This window comes from Dermacentor variabilis, chromosome 11, assembly GCF_050947875.1.
Source record: "Dermacentor variabilis isolate Ectoservices chromosome 11, ASM5094787v1, whole genome shotgun sequence".
NCBI lineage: Eukaryota > Metazoa > Arthropoda > Arachnida > Ixodida > Ixodidae > Dermacentor > Dermacentor variabilis.
Window position 1 is genome coordinate 117,669,870 of NC_134578.1, and position 21,058 is coordinate 117,690,927.

The following is a 21,058-nucleotide window of genomic DNA, read 5'->3' on the forward strand; positions in this document are numbered from 1 at the left end:
ACACCGGCTCTTCTCTTCTTCTTCGTCCGTCGCCGCCGCACAGCAGTCACGCGCATTCGGCCACGACATTCAAACCGTCCAAACTCCTATCACAACTACTCAGGCTTTTCAACGCTATTTGGGCTACGGGTACCTCCCATCCACATGGAAAGAAGCGATTGTGGTCCCTGTTCTTAAGCAGGGTAAAGACCCTTCTTTGGCGGCAAGTTACCGTCCGATACCTCTTACAAATTGTCTTTGTAAGCTTTTTGAAAAAATGGTTAACCGCAGACTTGTACATTTCCTTGAACTCAATATCCTCGATCCCTTTCAGTGTGGCTTCAGAAAAGGGCGGTCCACAACCGATCACCTTGTGCGCATTGAGGGAAAGATTCGCGACGCCTTTCTACATAAACAATATTTCCTATCCGTTATTCCTCGATATGGAGAAGGCGTACGACACTAAGTGGCGCTATGGAATCTTGAGAGACTTGTCGGGAATTGGCATCCGTGGCAATATGCTCGTCCTAATAGAAAGGTATTTGTCCAACCGTACATTCCGCGTGAAAGTCTGCAATATATTGTCGCGACCTTTTATACAGGAAACTGGTGTACCTCAAGGAGGTGTACTTAGCTGCACGCTCTTCGTCGTGAAAATGAGCACCCTTCGTGCTTCATTACCGCCAGCCATTTTCATTCTGTTTACGTAGACGACATACAGATAGGTTTCAAATCCTGCAACCTTACAGTATGCGAGAGGCAAGTTCAACAGGGCTTGAACAAAGTGTCAAAATGGGCAAAAGAAAACGGATTTAAAGTTACCCAACAAAAGTTCATGTGTGCTTTTCACAAGAAAGAGAGGCCTCATTGCGGAACCCAGTATCGAAATGTATGGTCAGCAAATTCCTGTGAACAAAGAACACAATTTCTTAGGCATCATACTTGATTCGAAATTAACTTTTATTCCACATATAAAGTACCTCAAGGTCAAATGCTTAAAAACAAAGAACTTACCTAAAGTTTTATCCCACACAACATGGGGCAGCGACAGGAAATGTTTAATGAATCTTTACAAGAGCCTCATCCGATCACGGTTGGACTACGGTGCCGTGACCTATCATTCTGCAGGCCTGAGCGCGCTAAAGATGCTAGATCCGGTCCACCATCTAGGAATCCGACTGGCAACTGGAGCTTTCAGAACAAGTCCTGTTGAAAGCTTATATGCAGAATCAAATGAGTGGTCACTTCATCTGCAGAGAACATACATCAGCCAAACATACGTTTTGAAAGTCCACTCTAATCCTCAACATCCGTGTTTTAATACCATTAACGATACGACATATGCTACACTCTTTCATAATCGTCCCTCCGTAAGACAGCCTTTCTCGCTGCGTGTGAGGGAGCTTAGTGATGAAATGCGTGTCCCAATCCTTGAGCTTCGCCCAATGCATCCAGCCAAGCTGCTACCTCCTTGGGAGGGGCAGCTGATACAGTGCGATATATCCTTCATGCAAGTTACAAAACACGCTCCAGAGATTGAAATCCAAATGCATTTCCTGGAACTCCAGCACAAATACTCCTGCACGGAGTTCTACACAGACGCATCGAAGTCACACGACGGGGTGTCCTATGCAGCCATCGGTCCATCCTTCTCGGAAACCGATGTACTGCATCCGGAAACTAGTATTTTTACGGCTGAGGCTTACGCACTGCTGTCGGTCGTAAAGCATATAAATAAATCAAAACTCCAGAAATCAGTTATATATACGGACTCCCTTAGTGTTGTGAAGGCCTTGATGTCTTTCTGTAGCCACAAAAATCCGGTAATTAATGAACTCTACTCCGTACTGTGTAAAGCGTATATAGGAAACCTGCATGTCATCATATGCTGGGTGCCAGGTCATAGGGGCATCGAAGGCAATGTTCTGGCGGACCAGATGGCCACGTCAGTTGCATCGCATTCTGTTAATTCCACCGCCGCAGTCCCTGTCACAGATCTGAAGCCCTTCTTACGGAGGAAACTACGGAACCACTGGCAACGCCTATGGGACGCGGAAACAAATAATAAGCTCCACGTGATAAAGCCACTGTTAGGATTCTGGCCTTCCGTAACAAAATCACGCCGGACAGATGTCCTGTTCTGTCGTCTAAGAATAGGACACACATTTGGCACACACAACTTTTTACTCACCGGAAACGAGCCTCCAACCTGTGGTAGATGCGGGGAGAGGCTGACCGTCCTCCACGTCCTTCTGGAGTGTCGGAAAGCCGAATCTGAAAGAAACATTTTCCCTTAGCATACCTGCAGCACATCCCCTTTCATCCAGTAATGTTACTCGGCCCAGAACCACTGTTTGACACCAACGCAGTCCTGGGCTTCCTGAAAGATGTCGTAATACATGTTATTAGCCCCACACACTCGTAGTGTCTCCTCTCTTTAGAGGATGCCGCTGCGATAGCTGTTTCATATAGCACATGCCTCTAGGCCCTTGTGCTTCAAGGGCTCTGGCGAGGCAGTGGTGCTACACGTAATTTCACCATCCAATATATTTTCTGTATTGCATCGCTCTTTCACGATGAATTTTATTGCACATTGAACACGTCATTTGTCATCGACATAATCTTATTAGAGATATATTTTACGCACTCTAGAGAGACTATTTTTAAGGCCCCTATACAGCCACTTTACATTAACCCCATAGAACTCATAACTACATTGCGAACTTATCACCACTGCCTTGGCGCTCTTTGGCCACACTTGGCCCTTGCGCCAATTAACACTACATATCATCATCATCATCATCATTCCAGTATAGAGCGAACTAGTGACAGGTTTGCTAAGCGTTTAGTATCTATTGATGCGGATCTGAGCGAGCGTTTTAACGAGTATAGAACTGCCAGTGATTTATTCACAATATATATGTTACCTGCTTGTCCCATTTAAGATCTGATGAAATTATGACGCCTAAATATTTATACTCTTCTACTTTCTTTAACATCTGTCCTTGTAAATAATACGGGTAGTCCATGGGCGCTCTTTTATTCGTTACAGTCATACAAACTGTTTTCTCTGTGTTAATCACCGTCTGCCACGTTTGGCACCATTGTGTTATATTTTCAAGTGCACTGTTTAAGGTTATCTGATCATCACGACAGGTTATTTCCTTGTAGATAGTCATCTGCAAAGATTCTTACTGTGGCGCTAGTATTAATGTGTAAATCATTGATAAAAAGAAGAAAGAGGATAGGAGCTAAAACGGCACCTTGTGGGACGCCAGATAGCACATCGCCGAAATCCGAAGAGTAGTCTTTGAAACATACATATTGCCGTCGACCTGTAAGATAACTTTTTATCCACTTGGTGATGTTGTTGTCACCGAGGTAGTGGATAAGTTTTTGAAGCAACTTTGGATGGGAAACTCGATCGAATGCTTTAGATATATCTAGGAATATCATGTCCGTTTGACTGCATTTGTCCAATGTAATCGCTAAGTCGTGGATTGTCTCGATTAATTGAGTAGTCGTAGACAATCCTTTTCTAAAACCATGCTGATTAGGGACAATTAAATTTTTTTTCTACGAATGACACCATGTGTTTCAGGATTATATGTTCAAGGATTTTGCCGGCAGTACAAGGAAGCGAGATTGGTCGGTAATTTGCTGTGCTGGTTGGGTCACCGGATTTATATATAGGGATAACCTTAGGAGTTTTCCATTTCACCGGAACCTCGCCCATTTGCAATGATTTAAAGAAAATAATCAGTAAGAACTTGGACATCCATTCCGCGTAGCGCTTCAAAAATGCATTTGGTATGTTGTCAGGACCACAGGATTTTTTGGGTCTATTTCAAGTAAGAGGGAAAAAATTCCCGACTGCTTAAGATTAAGTCGTCTAGTTTTGCTGAGTAGCTAGGAAGGGATTGAAGGTTGGGTTGTCTACTGTTGTCTTGTGTAGATACTGAAATAAAGTATTCATTTTACTCTGTAGCCTTTGCCATAGCTTCAGTTGGTGATGGATTACTGGTCTGACGTGACTTTAAATTAAGGTATCGCCAAAACTTAGACGGAGATGTTTTGATAAAATTACTTAAGGTGACATTCATGTATTCATCTTTTGCCTTTTTTACGGCTGCCTTTAGTGCCAGGGAGTTTTCGCGTATTTTAATAGTGTAGCCTGGTAGCGGTAGGTTATTTCTCAGTTTCGTTAATCTGGCAATTTTTCGCTTTACTTGTATTATGTTTCTTGTTATCCAAGGGTTTGTCCAACGTACTGGTTTGATATTTGTGGGAATACATTTTGATAAACAGTGCTGAATGATTCTTTCTAATGTTGACCATAATCCATTCACTGAAACTGTATGATCATTCGAGAACGTTGTAAAAGTGGAGTAAGAGTGATCTAGATAATCAAGAACGCTGACATCCTCGGCATTCGCCCAGTCGAAAATTCGTGTACTCCTTTTTTGAGTAGGTGGAGGTGCGCCTAACAGTAAGCAACATTTAGTAGCTTTGTGGTCCGATATGCCGTCGACAACTTCCCATGAAACACTGTCTTCTGCGATAGCATCACTCACAAACGTCAAATCGAGTACATTCCTGCTTTTTGCAGTAGCACGTGTAGGCTCTCGTATGATTTGTCTAAGGCCAAGATTAAAACAAAGATCAAGGAGTACCTCTGCGTGAGTTGTATCAGCTATGTTATCAAGGGAGTTCCGTGCAATACTAGCAAGGTTGAAATCCCCCGTAAGGATTAGCTTTGTTGTATGTGTAAAATGATTTCCCATATAATTTGCTAGCACGTGTAGCATATCATAGGAAGTATTAGGGGGCCGGTACATGGTGCCTATAAAAAGGGAGGATCGATCTGTCATGATTTTGCACCAAAGTGCTTCAGCATCAATCATTTCAGGCATAGGTGTGACGTAAATATTTTCCCTTATCAAAATTGCTACGCCACCACCGCGAGAGGACCTATCTTTGCGCATGACAGTATAACCCGGAGGGAAGATATCGCTGCTTGGAACATCAGGAGAAAGCCATGTTTCGGTTATTGTTAAAATATCTGGTCTATGTTCTATAATAAATGCCTCAAGTTCTGTGCTTTTGTTCACAACAATTCGGGCATTTATGTTCACTATCACTAGGCTGGAGAGCGTTTCATGTTTAGTCAGTTTTTTTTTTCTTTGAGACGGCAGGTTTCTTTCCCACGGGCACTCAGGCTCCTTTATGTTCGTCCCAGACGTAAACCTGGCCATTTATTTTAATCTTGTCGTACACAAGTGTAACTTTTTTGCCCCTATTTCGGTTGCTCTTGCTGCTGTTCCAAAGTTCTTTTCGGATGTTACGCACACGGATAGAAAAATCTTCACCCACAGATATGTTGGAATTCTTTAGCTTGGAACAGTTCTTTAATATGTTCGCCTTGTCCTCGAAACATTGCAACTTGAGGATAACAGGTCGTGTTTTATTTTCCGCTTTAGTACCTAGGCGGTGCATTCTCTCGATTCCCGAGACCGTGACCCCGATGGTACCCTTGATGATCTTATCAGAGATTGTTCTTTCGAGGTCGTCAGGTTTCTCATTTTCTACTTCCGGAATGCCATAAAAGATTAAGTTTGATCTTCTGCTTCTATTTTCGAGATCATCAACCTGGAGTGCAAGACTGCTAATGGTATTTTCAAGTGTCGCTATTTTATCCTCAACGTCTGCTATTCTGCCCTCGAGGTTTCTAACTGTATCTAAGTATCTAACTTCACATGGATGGCTTTCAGAGATTCAGTTAAAGCTTTGTTGTCATTCTTCAGATCAGTCATGTCAGCAGCCACCCTGCAAATTTCGGTCAAGACTTCTTGATTAGTAGGGCCGGGGTTACTTTGTACATCCCCAGCAAGCATCAGTAAGTACCTCAAGGACGTTATACAATCACACACAGTTTCACACACTTTGCCTGGGCACGGCAGCACCACAAGAAAGATGTCGTTACTTTTGTGACATTTGCCAAAATGTTTTCTCACCTGTATCAGGAAGACGAAAGGGTTACTCGACATGTTCACTACGGTGCCGGCATGCCCAATGCCGTTGTCAGGCACGTCGCGCTGTTTATAGGTGAATGGTGTCGATATCGTTGGTGTGGCCGATACGCTTCTGAAGGGGCCGTAGGCCAGTCGGTCCAGGTGTCCAAGAAAGGCGTCGCAACCCAGCTCGGCAAGTGGTGCTTTGCAGCACTCGGCATTCGGCGGAGAAGTCAGTGCTGATGCGGTGCGGTTGTGTGTCCGGATTCCGCTCCCAAAACAGTCGCAGGAAAGCAGGAGGCCGAGCGCCTGTATCAGGAAGACGAAAGGGTTACTCGACATGTTCACTGCGGTGCCGCCATGCCCAATCGTCTGTCTCTCTCTCCCTACAATTCCTGTCTCTCTCTCTCCCTACAACCTTCGTCTTTCCCTTACTTTCCACCTTTCCTGTCTCCTTCTCTCTTCTATTTACTTCCTTTCTCCTTGGCGGCAAGGGTTAACCCTGTGTGGTTATCGAACCTTGGGTACACCATATTTGGTTATATTGGCGGCGTACGACTGGCGTCGTGCAGACTTGCATGCAAGCTCTGCCGCGTCCCCTCGTTGGGCTCCGTGGTGGGCGGTCGGCGCTGTTGTCGAATTTTTATACATTTTCATGGAAACTTCTTTCCCCAAACTTCCTGATCGCCCTCAGAAACGAGGGCGCACCGAGGGCGCACCGAAGATTTATTCCAGTATTTCGGACACCAAATACAGAATTTTCCCCGCTTTCATGTTATTGACTCTGAAAAGTCAAACAAAGCAGTGCGAACCATTTCGCCATTCCTTGTTTCAAAGTCCCTGATTGATGTTTTGGCCCAGGTTACAAGGTATCGAGGATGGCAAGCGGCGACCTCCTCTTGGAGCTCCGCGATGTAAAACAATATGAGAAACTACCTCAACTAGTGTCATTTGGGGAAATCCCCATAACAGTAACCCCGCACCGTACAATGAACATCACCCGTGGTGTTGTGTCAGATGATGATTTGCTTGAGCTGACTGAAGCGGAACTCCTGGAGGGGTTCAGTGAGCAAAATGTGATCAATGTCAAAAGAATTAAGATGAGGTGGGATGGTAAAGAGATTCAGACGAAGCACCTAATAATTACTTTTGTATCAAGTATCTTGCCCGAGTCAATCGAGGCCGGGTACATCAAGCTCCGTGTTAGGCCGTACGTGCCAAATCCACTCCGATGTTTCAAATGCCAGCGCTTCGGTCACAGCTCGCAGAGCTGCCGAGGCCGCCAAACATGTCCAAAATGCAGTGCCCACGAACACACATGTGAAGCTTGTGAGAATGCTCTCCACTGTGTAAACTGTGATGGGGAGCACGCCGCGTACTCGCGGTCGTGCCCATCCTGGAAAAAAGAAAAGGAAATAGTAACGATCAAAGTAAAAGAGAACATATCGTTCAAAGAGGCACGCATGCGGGTATCGCGTCAGTGGGCAGCGTCACAACGGCCTCCGGCGGCTGTCCGACCCACAAGCAGTGAGTCGGCAGCTACGCCAACTGCCCCCGCGGCGGTTGCAGCTAGCGCTGCTCCGCCAACCCAGCAGACGGGGCCATCAACCCCGAAGGTGGCCGCAGCCGAGGCTGCCCCAACCTCCGAGGCCCCTTCCAGCGCTGGCAGCGGCCAGCGCAGCCAAATCCCTCAGGGAGCTCCATCGACCTCCGGGCTGGTGTGCGCAGGGGTCTTGCCTTCCGGGGCAGGACTCTCTCGGAAAACCTCTCGCTCGCAAGAGCGCTTGTCCGGTGTCTCACAGGAGGCAATGGACACTACACCTGTCCTCAAGGCGCACCAAACGCCTAAGGAGCGCCGAGACTCGCTCGAACGCTTCAAAAAGGGCAGAACCCCTGTTACAGGGCCTCGAAAGAGCTCTGTAATCTAAGGCATCCTTTTCGTTTTCGTAAACACAGCACCAATTTTCTTTAAATATGGATACACAAATCATCCAATGGAATGTCAGAGGTCTTCTCGGGAATCTTGATGATGTGCAAGAACTCATCCATAAACACAATCCAAAAGTGCTGTGTTTACAGGAAACACACTTAAAACCAAAACAAACACATTTTCTTCGACAGCACGTTACTTTTCGCAAAGATCACGATGATGCTATTGCATCATCGGGCGGTGTTGCGATTGTAATTCAAGAAAGCATAGCCTGTCAACGTTTACAGCTACGAATGGCCCTTGAGGCAGTGGCGGTTCGAGTTATTCTGCTAAACAAACTGATCACTTTTTGCTCACTTTATATACCTCCGGGTTATAAACTAAGCAAACATGAATCTCAGTCCTTTATAGATGAATTGCCAGAACCCTATGTTGTTCTTGGCGATTTCAATGCGTGTGGGGCGACCCTCGTATAGATGCGCGAGGACGTCTTGTCGAACAGTTCGTTTTCTCTTCTGGTGCGTGTCTGTTGAATAAGAAGGAACACACATATTAATTACTCTCTTGCAAACAGAAGCTATTCTTCCATAGATCTTAGCATAGTCTACTCGTCTGTACTGCCTGAACTTGAATGGGAAGTTACCGACAACCCTTTCGGCAGCGACCACTTCCCTATACAGCTAAGATCACCGAAAGAAAACGAATATCGACCACACACTCCTAGGTGGAAGAGACAGCTGATTGGGAGAAATTTCGATCTCTGACTAGTATCTCATCAGCTGACCTGTCTTCGTTAGGAATTGATGCTGCAGCCGAGTTCTTTACATCATTCATAATAGATGTCGCATCTGAATGCATATCAGAAGCAAACGGCTTGGCCTGCAAACGGCGTGTCCCGTGGTGGAACGACGATTGTAGGATCGCTCGTGAAAAACAGAACAGGGCGTGGGGGTTGCTACGCGCTTCTCCCACTCCGGAGAATCTTAGCAACTTTAAAAAAGTAAAATCCCAAGGCAGGCGAACCCGCCGACAGGCCAGACGAGAAAGTTGGCAGAAGTTTCTATCGAGTATTAACTCGTTCAGAGATGAGGCCAAAGCCAGGAACAGGGTCAATAGGATAAGAGGGCGACAAGCATATGTGCTGCCTTTGGTAAACACAGACGTCGATACCTTACAAGATCAGGCGGACTCACTTGGGGAGCACTTTGAGAGCGTGTCAAGTGCCAACCATTACTCGCAATCCTTTCTGAAATATAAACAAATAGAAGAAAGTAAGCCACTCATGAGAAAATGTCAACAGAATGAACCATACAACTGTCCTTTTAGTATTGCCGAGTTGAGAGCTGCATTGAGCGCACGCAAGAGCTCTGCACCGGGATCTGACAGGATCATGTATGAAATGATCCAAAACTTACATAAAGACACCCAAGTTACACTAGTCACAATTTTCAACACAATTTGGGCTGCAGGATACCTCCCGGTTGCATGGAAAGAAGCCATTGTGATCCCGGTTTTGAAACAAGGCAAAGATCCTTCCTCAGTGGCAAGTTACCGCCCGATAGCCCTGACAAGTTACCTTTGTAAGGTGTTTGAAAAAATGATTAATCGGCGAGTCATTCATTTCCTCGAACAGAGCAAAATGCTTGATCCTTATCAGTGTGGCTTCCGAGATGGGCGCTCCACAACTGACCATCTTGTGCGTGTAGAAGCAAATATCCGAGACGCATTTGTACACAAACAGTTTTTCTTATCCATATTCCTCGATATGGAGAAGGCGTATGATACAACGTGGCGTTACGGAATCTTAAGGGACCTGTCAGAAATGGGCATCCATGGGAATATGCTAAACCTCATAGAAAGCTATCTGTCCAGTCGTACCTTCCGGGTAAAGGTCGGTAATGTACTTTCGCGTCCTTTTACGCAAGAAACGGGTGTACCCCAAGGAGGCGTGCTAAGCTGCACACTCTTCATCGTGAAGAGGAGCACGCTTCGCGCTTCATTACCACCGGCAATCTTTTATTCTGTTTGCGTGGACGACATACAAATAGCTTTCAAATTCTGTAACCTCGCTGTATGCGAGAGACAGGTACAGCATGGCCTGAACAAACTGTCAATGTGGGTAGACAGGCATGGATTTAAGATCAATCCTAACAAAAGCTCTTGTGTCCTTTTTGCAAGAAACAGAGGAATGATCCCAGATCCGTGCTTAGAACTGGGCGGACAACAAATACCTGTTAACACAGAGCACAAGTTTCTTGGTGTTATACTTGACTACAGACTCACTTTCGTACCCCACAATAAACATCTTAAAGAAATATGTCTGAAAACAATGAACATAATGAAACTTCTATCCCAGACTGCATGGGGTAGTGACAGGAAGCGTTTAATGAATCTCTATAAAAGCCTCATTCGATCGCGACTAGAGTATGGTGCCGTGATTTATCACTCTGCCGCCCCGAGCGCACTAAAGATGCTAGACCCAGTGCACCATCTAGGAATCCGACTGGCCACTGGTGCTTTCAGAACGAGTCCCATACAAAGCTTATATGTAGAATCGAATGAGTGGTCACTTCATCTGCAGAGAACATACATCAGCCAAGCATATTTCCTGAAAGTCCACTCGAATCCTCAACATCCGTGTTTTAATACCGTTATTGACATGACATATGCTACACTCTTTCGTAATCGTCCCTCCGTAAGACAGCCTTTCTCGCTGTGTGTGAGGGAGCTTAGTGATGAAATACATGTCCCACTCCTCGAGCTCCGCCTAATGCCTCCAGCTAAGCTGCTACCTCCCTGGGGGTGGCAGATGATAAAATGCGACATATCTTTCATGCAGGTTACAAAACACGCTCCAGAGATTGAAATCCAGATGCATTTCCGGGAACTGCAATACAAACACTCCTGCACGGAGTTTTACACAGACGCATCGAAGTCACGCGAGGGGGTGTCATATGCAGCTGTCGGTCCATCCTTCTCGGAATCCGATTTATTGCATCCGGAAACTAGTATCTTCACGGCTGAGGCCTACGCAATATTGTCGACCGTGAAGCATATAAGGAAATCAAAACTCAAAAAATCAGTTATATATACGGACTCCCTTAGTGTTGTGAAGTCATTGATGTCGTTCTGTAAGCACAAAAATCCTATAATAATTGAACTCTATTCCGTCTGATGTAAAGCATATGTATCTAACCAGCATGTGATTATATGCTGGGTGCCTGGCAATAGGGGCATCCAGGGTAACGTTCTAGCAGACCAGATGGCCACATCAATTGCATCACACACTGTTTATTCTACCGCTGCAGTCCCTGTCTCAGACCTGAAACCTTTCTTAAGAAGGAAACTGCGAAACTACTGGCAACGCTTGTGGGACCTGGAAACCAATAATAACCTGCATGTAATAAAGCCACAATTAGGTTTCTGGCCTCCTGTAACAAAATCACGCCAGACAGATGTCCTATTCTGTCGTCTAAGAATAGGACACACTTTTGGCACGCATGACTTTTTACTCACGGGAAATGAGCTTCCAACCTGTGGTAGATGCGGGGAGAGGCTGACCGTCCTCCACGTCCTCCTGGAGTGTCGGGAAGCCGAATATGACAGAAAGAAACATTTTCCCTTAGCATACCGGCAGCACATCCCCCTTCATCCTGTTTTGTTACTCGGTGCAGAACCGCTCTTTGATACCAGCGCAGTCCTAGGTTTCCTGAAAGATGTTGTATTACATGTAATTAGTCCATACGTTCGTAGTGCCTCCTCTCTATAGAGGATAGCGCTGTGATAGTTGTTTCGCATAGCGCATGCCTCTCGTCCCTTGGGTTCAAGGGCTCTGGCGAGGCAGTAGTGCTCTTAGAAAATTTTAGCATCTCACATATTTTGTACATTGCGTCATTTTCCCAATGCATTCTAGTGTTCATAGTATTCGTCATTAGTCATCGCCATAATTTTATAGCACGTAGATTTTACGCACTTTACTGCGACTATTTTAGGCCACTTTACAGCCAAGTCACATCTTCCATAATACATTAACATTACCACTTGTCATGGCGCTCTTTGGCCAAACCTGGCCCTTGCGCCACAAAACACCACACATCATCATCATCATTGACATGCACATAGCGCAGAAGCATGATCAGATAGATATTGTCAAGCTGGGATCTATACTTGTCGTGGAGGTTCAACAAGCCACAGTATACAGCAAGGAGCATGTGCTTGCCTCGTTTTGCTTCGAGGCGATTTACCACTTCTATCTCATCTGTGTAAAATAAAAGAATAATACTGTGTGTGCTGGTCTCCAGAATGACAGATCGCAGGTGGTCCCTGTACACCAGGCCATCTGTGTAATCTTTGTACACTGAGGGTGCATGCCTCTCAATATTTGGCGTCGTCAAATGAGCTGCAAGGTCAGGGAGCTGACAAATTACGGTCAGGAGCTTTACGGTCAGGAATTACGGTCATGGAATTACGGTCAGGAATTACGGTCAGGACGTAATGATACTTTGCAGCATTGCCTACATAGTGCTCTTCAGCTGGCACAAATGGAAAATTCTGTATTACATATTTTTCCTGTTTCCATTTGCTGTCAATTCCATCAAACAGTTCAGGCAGAAATGAACAGTCAAGAAGACTCTGTAATTCAGGGCCCATTGCTACTGCCTTCATTGTGTGCACAAGCTCTTTGCCACGTGCCTTCAGCACAAGCTCAAACGCTACTTTCAATTCTGTAAATATCTTCCCAGCTGCAACGTGCGGCAAGCTACGTTGTGCTGTAACCGAAAAGAAGAAATTCCATATGGTAGATTTCGCTTGTTGCAGAAAGCACTCAAAGTTATTTGGAGCTGTCCTCTGCTGTGATGGCAAATTTTTCGCGGAGGCTTCTTTCTGCGGATTACCACTGTCATTGTCTGACATGTCAGCGCTGTCCATTTCTTGCAGAAACTCTTCGCTTGATGGCAGTTCAGCGCCACATCCAACACTTGGAAGCTCGAAGGACCGCTGATGGCAATTGCTGCCATTGTCTTCAAGCACGGCTGTGTGGCGGCGATATAGGTGTGACCTATACGAGGAAAAGTTTCTGTACGTGTTGGCACAGCCTTCGATGCCGCACAATATGCTGAAGTTTGGCTCTCCACTGTGCACTAAACCTACGTGCGCTATCACTCTTGTTAGCTGGTAAGAGAAGAACGGGCACCTCGGGCAGTACTTCACCTTCATCGTTGTATTTACACACCCCCAGACCGTTTCCGTGCGTTAGAAACGTGCTCCGTTGCTCTCGGGAAAGCCACGTGTCCTTGCTGTTCATCCAAATAACGTGCGAGAGCCGTCAGGAGCGTGAACAAGTTCTTGATAATCGGAGACTTCACACAAATCCACAAGCAATACGAGTATTACCATCTGGCACTCGGAAGATATGAACACGCCGCAACGCCGCTGAAAGCATGGCTGAGTTGCTGCACCTTTCGCTGTAGGCTTCGTGAACAAAACAAACAAACAACGGACAAGCACGGGCCGCTAACATGTCATTTAACAGCGCGTTTTGTAACACGACGGGGTTGGTTAGTAATTTTCAAAAGGAAATCATGGCAGAAAAATCGTTTCAGTTACAGTATTCTTCTTTATTTACGTACCACAGAGTTAAAAAAAAATTATTTAGTCTGTTTGGTCCGTCTGGCCGCGCGATGTCGCTGTCGCTGCGTGGACTGGGCGAAAACTAGTTTAAGGCGAAGGGGATAAAAAAAAAGGAGGGGGAGCAAAAGGCCAGGTGGCGCCAGCCGCCTCCCGTTTCTAAGGGTGTAGCCTCTATGGTGTAGCCGCCATCTATCCATCCACCCAATCCACGTGTGTATACCTAGAGCCATGTGTAGAGCACATGTGCTGCGGTAGGCTTGTGCGAAGCATTCTTCCGATTTGACAACGGCGCCACGCTTGTACGCAGTCCTTGGCCCTAGATAAAACGATGGGATCCAAGTGTCTCTTAACCTACGGTGACAGAAATGTCGTCGTCACTTTCGACGAGCCGTGGACGGGTCGCCAGTTGATCGAGCGCATGAAGGAACTGGATATGTTCCAAGGAGTTTGCTTCTCTGTTCTCGTCTTAACGGTGAGTGCTTACTGGTTAACTTATGTGAATAATACATGCATGGTGCACAATCGTTTTTTTTTCCCTTCTAAATCGTCATGTCGCGTTTGCAGCTGCGTTTTTAATTGAGTTTTGTGCGTCCTAGTGCCTCGTTCTTGTGCGTTTCACATTAAAACCCGGCAGCGCTAACTTTTACATAATGTTCGAACTAGTTTGCTTTCAAACCTCGTTGACAATCATTGTTGCACCAAATTTCAGCCTCAGTTCTCGTCATAGCATCCGCGGAAGGAATTTCCTTTGTGCAGAGAAGCCTGTTTGGGGCTACGCGAAGTGTTAATTCCAGTAGTTTTGGGCCTCTAGCTCGGCTACGCGTGTAGAAGCAGCCTGCGCTACTAGGAGTGGTCAGATCGCGTTGTTAGTGTGTTAACTTTAAATGTAGTAAAACATCGCACTTATTACTTGCTATTGCGCTAGCTCGAGATATAGAAATAAACGCCGTTGGCAACAGGAGGCAGCGAATATTCATGTTGGCAAACTGGACTTGCAAACTGTGAAGCCCTGTGTAAAGTAGTTCTTTTCTTAGTTGTGGCATTCTTATTTTTGTAGCGTTTTGACGAGGACTTTCAAGTCTATGTGGACGTCGCCGAAGAAGAGGCGATTGAAAATAAATCCAAAATAAAAGTCAGAGAGACCAGCCAGGTCCGGTGAGTGGTTTTACATATTTATTAGTTCATTTACAGGCGTCTTGTAACACATTGCATTGAAAAATCCAGCGGTGAAAGTTTCCTAATAAAAGAGGCTTCTCAATTGAGAAGCCTCTTTTCTCAATTGGTAGTTGCTACTGAAACAGATGAGACAGCATCTCACGACAGCACGACAAAATATATTTTCTTTATTGCCATCATAGAATAGCAGATGTCCTAAAAGAGCCACAATCGACGCAGCCAGCACGAGGCAGTGTGTACTGCCTTCCGGCTGTACCACCAGACATCCTGATGATGGCACAAAGGCACCAGGCTGGGAAGCACTTTGCAGGTCGCCAGAGGATACTACAGTGGCAGCACCATGACCTCTACTTATATGATGTGTGAATTGCATCTAAAGATACATCCTTGAAAAGCATGTTTGAGGTGTCCTGAAAGTTCCATTCATGTTAACATGTTCACTGCAGCTTGGGTCACGGCACTTATTCCCCGTGTAGCAGTGTACAAGTAACATATTCCCTAGCAATCAATGGAAAGGAATAGTTGACCATGGATGGATGGATGGATCGATGTTATGAGCGTCCTATTTGGAACAGGGTGGTGGCTTGCACCACCAAGCTCTGGCTATTATACTGCCTAATGTCCTACCTAGGTTAAAAGAGAGAACAAGAAAAAAAAACCACCATAACTCGCACAACCAAATTTTCTGACCCCCTATTGCGAACTTTGCTTTTCTACGTCTCCATTTTATGTCGTTTCCCTACTTCCACCAATCTCTAATCACCTCTTACTAATCCCTTTTGCGGACATGTTTACATTTCCCCTGCTCTTGCTGAACCCAAGGGCTCCAAGGAGGCCAGTGGTGCCTAAATAGATGTCTTCACATTCTAATAAAACATGCTCTATTGTTTCGCTAGCTTTCCCGCAGCAAGCACATGCTTCTTCCTTCTTATATCACTTTATAAGTGCGTGTTCTAAGGCATCCAGATCTCGCTTCGAAAAGTAATGAGCTTCCCTTTGAGTTACCATAAATTGTTTCTTTCCTTATTTCATTCTTTCCTCTTAAGTAGTTAGTCATGGCAGGTTTCTTTTCCATTGCCGCCATTCATGAGATTATTTCAGCCTCTGAACTTCCGCTTGACGTCCTTTGTTGTTGTGTTGCCCACCCTAAAGGCTGCACACTTGCTGGTAAGCTTCCTAGTTCTTTTGGCTGCTTTGTGAGTCAATGTTTTCACTGTACAATTATCTGAGCACTCTAGTAACCCAATTTACTTTTTTCCATATTCCTAAGTCGTTCTTCAAGATCAATTTTACTGCGAGCTTCCCTCACTTTAAAACTAGTCGAGCCCATATCACCCTGCACAGCTTCAGTTGTGATCTTCCTGTGAGCGCCCAATGCGAGGTGTCCCACTGACCTTTGGTTCCCATCTAGTCCCCATTGTACCCCTGATTACAAGCAAACAACCACATTTCAAAAGCAAGTCCTGGAACCACTACACATTTCCACATACCTCGGAGGACCTCGTACCTATTGTATCCCCATAGCGCTCTGTGCGTCATTACGGCTGCATTTCTCTTCCCCTTTACTGTTATTGTTTTTCCCTATGTTTCCATATAACTATTGCCTTCGTATATCCCACATACCAGGGTATTTATATTCTCTTACCCAAGGTACTTACTGGCCCTGTATTGCCACTGTCTGTTCACTGTTTTCATTGAGTACCATAACACCCGATTTTCTAACACTAAATTTCACACCTAAATTCTTGCCTTCTTGTCCACAGATATTAGCCTGACGTTGCAAATCACTTCGCTTGTTAGCTAGCAACACAGTGTCGTCCGCATAAAATATACCTGGAAGCTGCTGCTCTACTGCTGCACCTGCCTGCTTATATGAGAGATTAAGCCCGATATTACTTCCTTCTAGCACTCTCTCCATCCTCACCTTGTACATCATAAACAACAGTGGAGATAAAGGGCACCCCTGCCTCAGTCCCTTGTTTATATCAACTTTCTCCTCGCTCCTTTCCCATTCAATGCAAACAGTATTTGCTAGGCAAATCTCTCTCAAAAGCTGTAGACAATCGCCGCCTAAGTTTCCCTTCCAGAATATCCCACAAAATGTTGCGGCCTACATTGTCATTGGCTCATGTAATGTCTAAAAGGGCCACATATAACAGTCTGCTTTCTACACTTGATATTTCAATACACCGAGTAAGAACAAATAAGTTATCATCCAAACGCCTACCTATTCTGAAGCCGTTCTGAAGTTCTCCCAAAATGTCATTATTCTCTGCCCATGCTTGCAGCTTTAATTTGATTGCATGCATTACTAGCCCTGTATATTACTGATGTATAATGGTCAATGGTCTATACGAGTGAATTTTATCTTTCTCCCCCTTACCTTTATAAATTAAATTCATTCTAAGTTGTCGCCAACTGTCTGGTATTCGTCTATCTCTCAAACTTTTTTTCCACTGTTTTCACCAGAGCTTCCTTACTTTTTGGTCCTAGTTCATTAATGAGTCTAACGGGAACCTCGTCTAGCCCTGTGGCTGTGCGCTTTGGAATTTTCTCTTCGGTTTTCTTCCAGTTGAAATTTGTCAGCACCAGCTCCTTTTCCGCCTGGTTTTCTTTCATGCTGTTTTTTTCTGGAAATACAACCTCTTCATTGCCTTGGAAACATTCAGCTGTTATTTTTCGGATGTAATTTAATGCCACTTTCTCTTCCAGTTTTGCTTCCATCGTCGTCTAGGATATGTTGTTGTATGGTTGTTGACTTTCTGCCTAATAATTTGGTGTGGTTCCAAAATATTCTGGGTGTGGCCTTCTTTTTCTCGCGTATTTCTGACAAGCAGCGTTCACTTTCACCGTTTGTCCTTACCAGCCGTGGTTGCTCAGTGGCGATAGTGTTGGGCTGCTTAGCATGAGGTCGCAGGATCGAATCCCGGCCACAGTGGCCGCATTTAGGTGGGGGCAAAATGTGATAACACACATATAATTAGATTTAGGCGCACGTTAAAGAACCCCAGGTGGTCGAAACTGCATGCCTCATAATCGGAAAGCTTTTTGGCACATAAAACCCCATAATTTAATGAATTTTTTAACCTTTTTATCTTTGCTTGCACCAGTATTTGAACCACAGACTTTTTCTCCCGGTATATTTCTTATTTACTGGGTACTTCATCCTGCGGCAACTGTGCCTTCTTTGCCTACCTGTGCTATCTGGATGCTTTCTGTCGTTCGGCGATCGCTTCTCGTATCTTCCTGTTCCACCAGCTTTTAGTTTTTTTCCTTTCCAACGAATGTGTTGTTTCTTTCCATATTTCTGTCATTATTACACTTACCCCCTAATGCAGAGATCTAACTTGGCTCGAACTTGACTTCTGGCAGTTTCAAGACAGCTTCGCCGCCCGTCTTAAATCGTGCCCCCGCAGGGGCGTCTGCGTCAGCAGGCGTTTGGTGTGTTGCGACACCACTTACCCGAGCACACAAGGGTTGGGCCCTCCCGCGTGTAGCCGTGCGCGGCTTAGCCGTGTCCGGGGAAAGGGGGATCCTGGAGGTTCAGTCGATGCCGGGTGTTAGGACCTTTAAGGCCCCCCGGCGGAGGCAACACACCTCTTTGGCCTCTGCTTCACGTAGACGGCACCCCCGGACTGACCCACCCGGAGGAAATCGGTAGTTGCCTTTTCCTGTCTCTCGTTCTCCCTCCAACCTTCGTATTTTTCTTACTTTCCATCTTTCCTGTCTTCTCCTATCTTCCTCTCACTTCCAATTTTCCAGGCAGCAAGGGTTACCCTGTGTGAATAACCAACCTAGGTTATCTCATATTTGGTTATAGTGATAACGTACAGCTGGCGTTTGCAGGACCTGTTCTTACAGTCCCTGTAGCGTCCCCTTGTAGGACTCCCCGGTGGGTGGCTGGCGGTATTGCCGAAAATTCAATCCCTTTAAGGCAACCTCTTTCCCTCCGCTTCCTCATCGCCCTCAGAAAAGAGGGCGCACCGATGATGTATTCCAGTTTTTTGGTCGGCAAAAAGAATCCTTCCCTCGTTTTCACGTGATCCACTCTGAAAAACCAGCTAAACCTTGTTTCTAAGACATTGACTGAAGTCTTTGGTCCAGGTTATAAGGCGTCGAGGATGGCAAGCGGTGATCTCCTCTTGGAGCTCCGCGATGAGAAACAATATGAGAAATTGACAAAACTAGTGTCGTTTGGGGAAACCCAAGTAATTGCAACCGCGCACCGTACGATGAACACCAGCCGCGGTGTTGTCTCGGACGATGACTTGCTGGAGCTCACTGAGGATGAACTCTTGGAGGGCTTCAGTGACCAGAATGTTATCAATGTTAAAAGAATTAAGATCAGGCGTGACAGCAAAGAAATCAAGAGCTGGACGAAATCAAGGGCTGGACGGAGCGGCAGCCATGCAACCGCTTCAAAACCCGTTCTTGTTTGTTGTACAGATTCTGGCGTTCCTCGGCACATGGCAGCCCTTGGATTCGTTTTGCGAGGCTATCGTCCTGCCTCTATCACCATGTTACGTCAGAGATCAACACTATGGCGGAAACGCCACATCATCAACCCTTGACGCGGTGTACATCGTGCCCCGACTTGGCTGGCCATTCCCATCGCCTACGACACCAGTCAGCCGGATGTACTTAAGAGCGACGCTTTCATCGGGCCACTTCAGTGGGCTGGACGGAGCGGCAGCCATGCAACCGCTTCAAAACCCGTTCTTGTTTGTTGTACAGATTCTGGCGTTCCTCGGCACATGGCAGCCCTTGGATTCCTTTTGCGAGGCTATCGTCCTGCCTCTATCACCATGTTACGTCAGAGATCAACACTATGGCGGAAACGCCACATCATCAACCCTTGACGCGGTGTACATCGTGCCCCGACTTGGCTGGCCATTCCCATCGCCTACGACACCAGTCAGCCGGATGTACTTAAGAGCGACGCTTTCATCGGGCCACTACAGTGGGCTGGACGGAGCGGCAGCCATGCAACCGCTTCAAAACCCGTTCTTGTTTGTTGTACAGGTTGGTAAACACCCGTCGTTGCACGCTAAGCGATCCAGTAATATCTGTCTGCTGCTCTTCCCAGGCCCACTGGTGATTCTTTGTGATTTTTTTGAGTGTATATATGTTCTTAAGTTGCTTATGTTAGCTGGGGATGTGGAACAGAACCCTGGTCCTCAAAAGGAGATTCTAGACGCCATTGCGGCCTTGTCGGCTAAAAGTGACGCACGCCATACCGAGGTAATAGGGATGCTATCAGAGGTCCGAGCTAATCAGCAAAAACTTGAGGAAAAAGTTTCCAGCTTAGCCAGTAGGCTCGCAACAGTTGAATCCCTGGTGGAATCATATGAAGCAAATCAGAATGGTGTTGATCTACCGAGAGTAGTCGATGAAGCTGTGCGAGACCAAACTGCAGCAATAACTTCTCGGTTGGACGAGCTGGAAGACCGCTCTCGCCGTGACAACCTTATATTCTACGGGATTCCTGACGTCCCAGCTGAGAACTGGTCCGAATCGGAAACTAAAATTCGAAACTGCCTTACCAATTTACTACAGATAACTTTAATAGATGAAGCCATTTCCCGCGCCCACAGGCTGGGTACCTATGCAGTAAATAAGCACCGGCCCATAATCGTAAAATTCTCGTCCTCAAAACTTAAGCAAAAGGTTTTCACTGAGCGAAAAAAATTCAAAGGTTCTGGCATTTCTGTTAGCGAAGACTTCTGCCGCGCCACACGCTTGTCACAGAAAAAATTGATTGAATTCGGAAAGGCTAGCGGACAGAAATATGTGTTACGGCTTAACCGTCTACAAATCGACAAAAAAACTTACGTTTACTGTCCGGTAACTGATCGAGTCTGCGAAATCCACACAAACGAGCTTCGTTCGACAAATTCTGTCCCAAATGCACCTTCTGATGGCCCTAGCAATTCACAAACATAGCAGAGTCATGGTCCGGTGGCAAAAAATATTTCTCTTCTGTATTCAAATATTCGCAGCGTATGCAACAAGCGGGATGCTTTATCTTCTGTCGTCGACACGTGCAGTGCAGATATTGCTATCCTGACAGAGACATGGCTTTCTAGCAAAATTGAAGACCGTGAAACTTTGGAATGCCAGGGTGTTTACCGTTTCTATCGACATGATCGTGATGTGCGGTGTGGTGGCGGTGTACTTATCGGTGTTCGTGATTCGATTACCACTGCTGCAATTGAGCTTGCGTCGCCATTAGAGCTAGTGTGCACGCGCGTAGGCTTCGAACGCAAAAATTTTATCATTTGCGTCGTTTACAGGCCCCCTTCCTCACCTAACACATTTTGTTCAGACCTTC

The 21,058-nt window shown here is 45.8% G+C and overlaps 2 protein-coding genes across 2 annotated transcripts; one reads left to right on the top strand and one right to left on the bottom strand.

Moving 5' to 3' along the window:
* Positions 1-5,193: 5,193 nt before the first annotated feature.
* On the bottom strand, positions 5,194-6,026 carry LOC142563465 (uncharacterized). The gene is made up of 2 exons (XM_075674017.1): positions 5,927-6,026; positions 5,194-5,729 (listed from the first exon to the last, which is right to left on the bottom strand). The coding sequence occupies exons 1-2, from the start codon at positions 6,024-6,026 to the stop codon at positions 5,194-5,196; spliced, it is 636 nt and encodes a 211-aa protein (XP_075530132.1).
* Positions 6,027-19,710: 13,684 nt separating this feature from the next.
* Positions 19,711-20,670, top strand: LOC142563466 (uncharacterized). Its single transcript, XM_075674018.1, has one exon. The coding sequence runs from the start codon at positions 19,711-19,713 to the stop codon at positions 20,668-20,670; it is 960 nt and encodes a 319-aa protein (XP_075530133.1).
* Positions 20,671-21,058: the final 388 nt, after the last annotated feature.

Excerpts from the sequence above, each read along its gene's own strand:
- LOC142563465 (XM_075674017.1), bottom strand. The coding sequence starts at position 6,026 with ATGTCGAGTAACCCTTTCGTCTTCCTGATACAGGTGAGAAAACATTTT. Across the intron at positions 5,730-5,926 it reads TGTGGTGCTGCCGTGCCCAG|TTAGATACTTAGATACAGTT; the intron begins GCAAAGTGTGTG and ends ATCCATGTGAAG.
- LOC142563466 (XM_075674018.1), top strand. The coding sequence starts at position 19,711 with ATGCAACCGCTTCAAAACCCGTTCTTGTTTGTTGTACAGGTTGGTAAA.